This window comes from Piliocolobus tephrosceles, chromosome 3 (genome assembly GCF_002776525.5).
Source record: "Piliocolobus tephrosceles isolate RC106 chromosome 3, ASM277652v3, whole genome shotgun sequence".
NCBI lineage: Eukaryota > Metazoa > Chordata > Mammalia > Primates > Cercopithecidae > Piliocolobus > Piliocolobus tephrosceles.
Genome location: NC_045436.1, coordinates 145994390 through 146004187, shown reverse-complemented (window position 1 = coordinate 146004187; position 9798 = coordinate 145994390). Strand labels below are relative to the sequence as shown.

The 9798-nt window shown below is 44.8% G+C and overlaps 1 protein-coding gene across 10 annotated transcripts in view; it reads left to right on the top strand.

Moving 5' to 3' along the window:
- Positions 1-8653, top strand: part of RHOH (ras homolog family member H) — a 54685-nt gene extending 46032 nt beyond the window's left edge. For 8 of the 10 annotated variants that reach the window (XM_023224468.2, XM_023224467.2, XM_023224463.2 and 5 more), the window contains exons 2-3: positions 6809-6930; positions 7239-8653. In XM_023224468.2, the coding sequence (XP_023080236.1) occupies positions 7448-8023 (576 nt within the window). In that variant the 5' untranslated portion in view covers positions 6809-6930; positions 7239-7447 and the 3' untranslated portion in view covers positions 8024-8653. Of the gene's footprint in view, positions 1-868; positions 2020-3949; positions 4168-6808; positions 6931-7238 lie in introns of those variants that run through there. The other 2 variants (XM_023224466.2, XM_026455809.1) reach the window with 2 other exon arrangements.
- Positions 8654-9798: the final 1145 nt, after the last annotated feature.

The following is a 9798-nucleotide window of genomic DNA, read 5'->3' as shown; positions in this document are numbered from 1 at the left end:
GAACTGGTTTATTTGTAGGAAGAGAATAGGAGTGGAGACCTGATCTGCAGAGCTGGTTACAACCTGGAACAGTGGCTCACGCCTGTAATCCCAGCACTTTGGGAGGCTGAGGCAGGTGGATCACGAGGTCAGGAGATCGAGACCATCCTGGCTAACACAGTGAAACCCCGTCTCTACTGAAAATACAAAAAATTAGCCGGGCGTGGTGGTGGGCGCCTGTAGTCCCAGCTACTTGGGAGGCTGAGGCAGAATTGCTTGAACCGGGGAGGTGGAGGTTGCAGTGAGCCGAGATCGCACCACTGCACTCCAGCCTGGTGACAGAGTGAGACTCCATCTCAAAAAAAAAAAAAGTTACTTACCTATACCTTACGTATATAAAGTTATAATCTCTACACATACACATGTGTACATATATGTAGCTAATTACGGTGAAATACGGAACTAACCCAAAGACAATGAGGAATAGCTGTGCAGTTAGGAATTGTTGAAACAGTGGAAATTTATTTAGCTGAAATCTAGCAAGTGTGTAGACAATGTTGAAATTTTAAAAAGCGGCCGGGCGCGGTGGCTCAAGCCTGTAATCCCAGCACTTTGGGAGGCCGAGACGGGCGGATCACGAGGTCGGGAGATCGAGACCATCCTGGCTAACATGGTGAAACCCCATCTCTACTAAAAAATACCAAAAACTAGCCGGGCGAGGTGGCGGGCGCCTGTAGTCCCAGCTACTCGAGAGGCTTAGGCAGGAGAATGGCATAAACCCGGGAGGCGGAGCTTGCAGTGAGCTGAGATCCGGCCACAGCACTCCAGCCCGGGCAACAGAGCGAGACTCCGTCTCAAAAAAAAAAAAAAAAAAAAGAAATTTAAAAAAGCTTAAATCTGAAAAATATTTAGAAGATATATACAAGTGTCTATTTGTTAGATAGTGAAAACCGGTAAGATTTTGGAGTGAAAAAGTTTAGAGATGGTTACACTGCTTTTTTCTAAAGTTGCTTAAGATTTTTGGAATTGCTTCCCTTTCCCCACAAGAACAAAGCACTGGCTGGGCATGGTGCCTCACGCCTGTAATCTCAGCACTTTGGGAGGTCGAGGGGGGTGGATCACCTGAGGTCAGGCGTTTGAGACCAGCCTGGCCAACATGGCGAAACCCCTTCTCTACTACAGATACAAAAAACTAGCTGCGCATGGTGATGGATGCCTGTAATCTCAGCTACTCAAGAGACTGAGGCAGGAGAATCACTTGAACCCAGGAGGCGGACGGAGGCGGAAGTGAGCCAATATCATGCCACTGCATACAAGCCTGGGGGACACAGTGAGACTCCGTAAAGGAACAAAGCACTCAGCCCCACTTCCCAGTTGGGGAGCCCCCTGCATAGGCTCACCCATCCTGAGAAAGGCTGGCTTTTGCTGTGATGTCCCTACTAGGCTAGGAAGGGGCTATTGAAGGTGCTGGCTAGAGATTGCTAGAGGTTGCTGAGGAGCGTGGTGACTTCCTGGCCATTTAATTGTGTTAGATTCATGGTGGAATCAATTTCCTTAATGAACGAATCGGCTGCTACCAGCACAGGTCCTTTGTCCAAAGCTCCTTGAGGAGGATGACATTTAGATATATTGTCTGTAATTGATAGGCCATCCCTAACTGGTGATCAATGGCTCATATTTTTTAAAAAAGACAGCTGAGGATTCCATCAGCATTTTGAAGTGAGCTACCTCCACCAAAGCCCAGCTAACTTCAAACCTGCAATAATAACAATCAGTTAATAATAGTCATAATTTCACTTTAGCTCTATATTATGCTGTACTGTTTATAAAGACTTTCTCGCAAAACCAACGAGAGAGCATTTCCAAACGTACAAAGTATTGTAAAAGTACAAACCGAAATTATTTCTGTATTGTTACCATTTCCACCTGATCCTTATGAGCTCCCAGTGAAGAAGGCAGGGCAGATCTCATTCCATTTTTCAACTGAGAAGATGAGCCATTTCGGCAGAGTGGCAGTTTCTGTGTCAGATGTACATAGAGGTATTTTGGGAACACAGCAGGGGGCATCTGATCTGGCAGGGGCTGGGGAGTGCTGGTGGTCAAGGAAGGCTTTCCAGAAGGAGTGTGAGTTGGGGGCTGAGTGAAGAGCGGGTCTTTCCAGCCAGTAGGATGGCACGGAGCGAGCCTGCGGAGGGCGTCAGGTGGAGAATGAGTGTCTGTTAGCACGGCGGTTAGAATTGAGTCCAAAAGGAAACCAGGATTTCCTACTGGACAGCCCTCAGCTCTCCGGAGGAGGAAATGGGTTAGGATGTCTCTTCCCCTAATCCCTCACTTGCGTGTATCTTGGTCTCTTTGCCAGAGTGGGCAGAAAGGCCCAACCCTGTTGCTTTTGCAACATGAAGCCTCCCTTCCCTCCTCTGTCTCTGTGCGTGTGAACCCTGGAGGCCTGTTGAGGGACCCTTTTTTGTGAAAATGGTAGAAAGAGAAAAAGGGCAAGAGCATCAAATTATGGAGACCCCAGAGGCTCTGGAGGTGAAGACTCATTGATTCTATCTGATTCAAGGCCTGAGAAGAACGGCCTGGAGGGCCACTCAGTGTCGTCACCCGTGACGCTCTCGTCACTCTTCCGTACGAAGAGGCATACTTGGGCCACTCTTGCCAGTTAGCCACTTGGGAAATACCATGGAAGACTCACTTTTTTCACCCAGAAGCCCTTCTAGGGAGAATTTCTTTAGGAGAAATTCGCTGAAATCAAGCCCATCAGACTCACATGCTGATGATGTAACTCGAGGCGGCTCACTCCTGGACACGTGACCCATTCTGAAGATTATCTGTCATGTCCATATAGGGTATGGCTCTGCCTCGGACCGCAGCTCCTCCCCTACTTCCCCCTCCTCCCCCAGCTCCATATTTAGGCATCTTCCAAGGCTCCTCCTGTCCTCAAGGCTTATCATCCATCTTTACTGCCGCACGGTAATGCAGTGGTTTATGTTTTGTATTCACAGCAGCAGGTACTTTGGCTTCAGTTTTAATAAAACTATCAAGAACTACTTTACAGTTTATGAAACTGAGGCCCTGAAAGCTGACTCGATGAGCCACCTGGGGTCAGAACTCGCTGGCACATGGGGGTCACTTGATTGAACGGAGATGTTTTCACCTTTCTGACTCGCTGGGTAGCAAAGCTTGGACAGGAGTCCCTCTCTTTCTCTCTCTCTCTTTTTGTAGCCATGTCTGGGTGTGATACACACAGAATACCCTTTGTTGAAGAAACCTCTTTTGTGCTACTTTAAATTCCCTACTTAGCGTTAATAACTGTTTATCATTATATTTAGTAATTGTTATTTCAGAATAGTATTAATAGGGACTACTTACTGTGTGTTTACTATGTACATACAGTATGTTTATATTACGCACCTGCTAAGAATTTTGCACTCTAGGCCAGGCACAGTGGCTCATGCCTGTAATCCCAGCACTTTGGGAGGCTGAGGCAGGCAGATCACTTGAGCCCAGGAGTTTGAGAGCAGCCTGGCCAACATGGTGAAAGCCCGTCTCCACTAAAAACACAAAAATTAGCCAGGCATGGTAGTGGGCGCCTGTAATCACAGCTACTCAGGAGGTTGAGGCAGCAGAATCACTTGAACCCAGGAGGCGGAGGTTGCAGTGAGCCGAGATCACACCGCTGCACACCAGCCTGAGCGACAGAGCGAGACTCAAGTCTCAAAAAAAAAAAAAAAAAGAATTTTGCGCTCTAAGCTTTAAGCACACTTAAATACTCTCAACAACCTGTGACGCAGATATAATATTATTACACTGATTTTACAGAGGAGGAAACTGAGGCTTAAGGAGGTTAGAAAATCTTCCAAGTTCGTCACATAAGTAGTCAGTTGGGCAGCTCGGATTCAGTGCCAGGTTTACCTGACTTTAAAGCCCATAACCTTAACAATTATGCCTTATTAATTTCCTTTTGCAGATATTCACTCAGGAAATTTGGCTTTAGCTCAGTCAGTTTATTGGAGAGTTTATTTAAATAACCGAAAGGACTGGATGTGGTGACTCATGCCTATAATTCCAACATTTTGGGAGGCTGAGGCGAGAGGATCACTTGAGCCCAGGAGTTCGGGACTAGCCTCAGCAACATAGTGAGACCTTGTCTCTATACAAACTAAACAAACGTAGCTGATCACAGTGGTGAGTGCTCATAGTACTAGCTACTTGGGAGGCTGGGAAGATCACTTGAGCCTGGGAGGTGGAGGCTGCAGTGAGCCACCATCGTACTCTGTCTCCAGCATGGGAGATAGAGCAAGACTCTGTCTCAAAAAATAAATAAAGGTGGCCAGTGGTTGAGTGCGGTGACTCATGCCTGTAATCCCAGCACTTTGGGAGGCCTAGGCGGGTGGATCATTTGAGGTCAGGAGTTCAAGACCAACCTTGGCAACATGGTGAAACCCTGTCTGTACTAAAAATACAAAAATTAGCTGGGTGTGATGGTGCATGCCTGTAGTCCCAGCTACTCAGGAGACTGAGGCATAAGAATTGCTTGAACCTGAGAGGCGGAGGTTGCAGTGAACTGAGATCAAGCCACTGCACTCTAGCCTGGGCAACAGAGCAAAATTCCATTTCAAAAAAATAAAATTAAGATAAATAAATAAATAAATGCCTGAAGCATGTACATTTTTCCTAATTCTGGCCCTGCTACACTGGGGTCAAATAAAACTTAAGGCCAAAAAATAAATAAATAAATAAATAAATAAATAAATAAATAAAATATGGAGGAAATAGGCAAAATAATAATAATAATAAATAATAGCACAATATTTGATATTTAAATGCTCGTTTAAATTCTCAAAAATGAAATATTAAAATACACAATGCAATAATTGCGCTCCAAAAAAAAAAAAAAACCAAACTTAAGGCCAGGAGTAGTGGCTCATGCCTGTAATCCCAGCACTTTGGGAGGCTGAGGTGGGAGGATCGCTTGAACTCCAGAGTTTGAGACCAGCCTGAGCAATATAATGAGACCCCCCAACTCCATTTATAAAAAATAAGATAATTAAATTAAAAAAGCGTAAAAATATCTTAAGAGTTCTTGGCTCTGGACTAAGTCGCAAATGCATATATTTAAGTTGCCACTTGGTCTAAGGATCTAATGTCTAACTAAAGCCTATGGAGCCCTCAAGGAGTCCTTCCTCAAAGGTCGAGTCTCAAATGGGGTCCATGACCATGGTGTGTGACAGTAACCTGGTGTCAGTCTGGAGAAAGAGTCCAGGTAAACATTTGGCAAAGTGGTCCCTCTGCTATGGACATTCAGTATTTGATGTTTCAGATAGTAGTGAAATGGATAACTTGATGGCTTCCTGTAATTCTCAGATGCCAGGCCTTGTGCTAAATCAGACTCTTCACATTCTGAATCCTTACAATGATCACATGAAGAAAGTCCTTTTCTTATTTTCATTTCTATGAGAAAATCAAGGTTCAGAGAGGTTAAGTAATTTGGCCAAGGTCACCTGGCTTACATGTGAATTTTTAAATAAAATATATTTAAAATATATTTTAATGAATATACTCACATATTCACTAAAAACATGAATATGTGAATATCATGTGAATTATTTATTTGGCTAACTCATTTGCAAAGGCTATTAGGTATAATTAAACAACAGAGACCGTGGATTGACAAGGATAAAGATATCTTGGCTGCCGGGCGTGGTAGCTCACGCCTGTAATCCCAACAATTTGGGAGGCTGAGACAGGAGGATCTTTGAGGCCAGGAGTTCATGACCAGCCTGGGCAACATAGTGAGACTGTATCTCTACAAAGAAAGCAAGAAATTAGCCAGGTGTGGTGGCACACACATGTAGTCCCAGCTACTCGGGAGGCTGAGGTGGGAGGATCACCTGGGCCCAGGAGGTCCGGGCTGCAGTGAGCCGTGATGACACCACTGCACTCCAGCCTGGGCAACGGAGTGAGATCCTGTCTCCGAAAAAAGAAAAAGAAAAAGAAAAAGAAAAAGAAAAAGAAAAAGAAAAAAAATGTTTTGGAAAGGAATGCCAGGATTTAGAGAAGTGATTTAAAAATTATGTCTTACATCAGACTTGTAGGTTTGCTTTGTATTGCCTTGCATGACACATGTCAGGAAGATCGCCAAGGAGGGGAGTTTATAAGCCCAGATCGTAGTAATAACCTTTACTCTGAATTTTGGTCTGAAAGAATTTTCCTTTATCTGGAGCTGGGCTGGCTTTGTGATATCGTGCCGCAGCAGACCCGACAGTATCTCCAAGGCAGAGCTCATTGCCTGGAGTTTTCCCACTGCACTGAACGAGAATTTATTTGGCCTTTCACGAAATTCAGATGGTTCCATTTATGCAGTCCTGTTTAAGTGACAGGCACTGAATATGGCTGCTTTCAGGCAAGTTATTTTGTTTGAATAGGGGCCTAACGGAGTTCGGGATACACAGATGGCCATCCAAAAATGTTAAAAGAAAGAAATAATTTGATCCTCACAGCATCTCTGAGAAGTGGTTCCTAAATTTATCACAATCTTGCAGATGTGTAAGCTGAGGCGTGGAGTTCAAGCAGTGTGCTCAAAGCCATGTGTAGGTGACAGTGCCTAATTTCAGATGCAGATAACTCTAAGGCCAGTCTGCTGCATCTCGTACCAGTTTTTGGAAAAACCTCAAGGGAAAAACCACAGCAAATTTTTAGAGTTCTAGTAATTTCTTTTCCCCTATTACAACACGTATTCCCATAAACCAAGGACTGTGTGATTAGTCAATAAACAAAAAGAAATGCATAAAGTATCTGTCACTCATAACATTCTTGTTTCTTGCAGTTTCCAAGGTGGCTAGATCCATCAGAAACTGAAGCCGCGGAGAACGCTCTCAGGGGCCTTTGCCACTTCTTGGAGTAGAAGCCGACAGAGACCTGTTTGGAAACGTCTCCTTCACACACCAGGTTGCTACCGAGGTCTTTTTCATGATGCAATCAGAGCAGTTGCTTGTGTTTTTTAGTGCTTGAATGATTTTAGAGATAAAGTCAGCTTCTGCTTCTTGACCGGGAGGCGTTGTGTGTGTGTGTGTGTGTGTCGGGCGAAGACAGGTCTAAGCTCTCCCTGAGAGGGGAAGAGTAGATTGCACAAGTGGGGTTGGTTGGCTATACAGAGATTGCCCCACATTTAATCTGTTTGCCAATGAGGAAGCCCCTTATCTTCAAAAAAGGCAAGAAAGAAAGACTTCATTTTCCCCCTTCTCTTTCTGTTCCAGTTGAAGACTAGGCTTTGGAGGTTTTCAAAGTAGACGGTGCTTGGATGGGCGGGGAGAAGTAACATTCTGCAAATCGCCGTCAGAGGTCCTGAGGACACAGACCTACCTGGCTTGCCTTCCCCTTGCTGAATGGCGTGTGCTGCAGCCGCCCACTGAGGGCTCTTTTCCCTGGGATTCTGGACTTGCGAGTAGGACAGCAGGCTGGGAAGATGCTGAGCTCCATCAAGTGTGTGTTGGTGGGCGACTCCGCTGTGGGGAAAACCTCTCTGTTGGTGCGCTTCACCTCTGAGACCTTCCCGGAGGCCTACAAGCCCACGGTGTACGAGAACACCGGGGTGGACGTCTTCATGGATGGCATCCAGATCAGCCTGGGCCTCTGGGACACAGCCGGCAATGATGCTTTCAGAAGCATCCGGCCCCTGTCCTACCAGCAGGCAGACGTGGTGCTGATGTGCTACTCTGTGGCCAACCATAACTCATTCCTGAACTTGAAGAACAAGTGGATTGGTGAAATCAGGAGCAACTTGCCCTGTACCCCTGTGCTGGTGGTGGCCACCCAGACTGACCAGCGGGAGATGGGGCCCCACAGGGCCTCCTGCATCAATGCCATGGAAGGGAAGAAACTGGCCCAGGATGTCAGAGCCAAGGGTTACCTGGAGTGCTCAGCCCTTAGCAACCGGGGGGTACAGCAGGTGTTTGAGTGCGCAGTCCGAACTGCCGTCAACCAGGCCAGGAGACGAAACAGAAGGAGACTCTTCTCCATCAATGAGTGCAAGATCTTCTAAACCCCAAGAGACTTCACACAACACTTATGTATGCGCCCCAAAGACTAATGGGGAGAGGGAGGGCCGGGAAGCCAGGTAAAGCTTGGTGTTTTCTCTGGGTACTCCCCAAGCAGTGTCTCCTTTTGGATACAGTTATTGATGAGGCTTGGCCACTGGATCTTTTCACTAACTACACTCTACAAGTGAACTCCTTGCCTGGGCTGGTCAGAAAATCCCTTGGGGAACTGTAATGACTATTCCATTTTTGATTAAAATAGTGAAATAGTCTCCATAATTTTGGACGATGAAGTGAGTTTTTCAAAGAATTCCATATTTAAAGACACATTTTATTTAACTAATAACAAAATGGATTGCTTTTGTATATATTTAGTTTTCACACTTGGAAAATCTTTTCCTACATCCTCGCAAACATAACCTCCTGTGTGAGTGAAATACCTGTATGGAGCTCTGCCATGTGTTTGTGGTGTTATTATTTTCACCTCAAGTAGAAAGTCTGTTGAAACCACTTGGCTGCTGGATTTAAATGGGTAATCAAATTTAAAAATGACCATAAATGAATCTTTGCAATTTGTTTTCTACCTACCTGTTATTCAGAGTTGGATATAAAATACAGTTCATAGGATATCCTAATACTGCCTAATGATTTTAAAGTTATCACTGTATTTTTCTGAAATGATAAAACCTCATTCATTTATTTACAATATTGTCTTTCACTCAGCTCCAGTTATGCACTAAATATTCTCCTCTCATTCACCATGACTGATTGAAACACCATCTTTCAGGTAGAGAATCAGACTGCTCCAAGCAATAGCAACAGAACTTGAAACAGAAGCGAGAGAGTGTGACTTCCACCTCTGGCAGGGTGGTTCCCAGGTGATTGCAGGTCCTGTGAAAGACAGTGGACTCAAAGTTCTGTTAACTTGGCAAATTTCTTATGAATTTGTCTAAACTGAGCTGTTGTGGCAACATAATTTATGAATTGTAGGATCTAATTAGGATTATTGGGAGGGTATCTACATATATATGTGTATGTAAGGGAAAAGGTAGAATTTACAGCCTTCAAAAAAGAAAAATCAAATTCCAAACCCAGGGAAAAGAAAGCTCTATAGCAACTGCTCAGATAACAGAAAGTTATCAGGGGAAATACTGAATAAATAGATACACACATACTCGCACACAACCTGCTCTCACACACACTACTCAAACCCCATTCTATCGAATAGTTTAAAAGCAATGGTGCTGCTCATATGTTAAAGTTGAGAATAGAGGACTACATAACTTAAGGTAGAAATTGCAAAGGCTGGGCTGGGTGCGGTGGCTCATGCCTATAATCCCAGCACTTTGGGAGGCTGAGGTGGGTGGATCATGAGGTCAGGAGTTCGAGACCAGCCTGGCCAGCATGGTGAAACCCCGTCTCTACTAAATATACAAAAATTAGCTGGGTGTGGTGGCACATGTTTGTAGTTCTAGCCACCTGGGAGACTGAGGCAGAAGAATTGCCTGAACCCGGGAGGAGGAGGTTGCAGTGAGCCAAGATTGTTTCACTACACTCCAGCCTGGGCAACAGAGGGAGACTCCATCTCAAAGAAAAAAAAGAAAGAAAGAAAGAAAGAAATTGCAAAGGCTGGTGCCTAGATAGATCAATCAATTACTGCTCTAATCAAAACTTACAAACACTCTGAACCACCTTTATGAAGGTACATCATTGTTATGGGTTAATGTGACTATTACACACAACAGGTAAGGTGGCTGGCATAAATGACTTTGATTAGAGT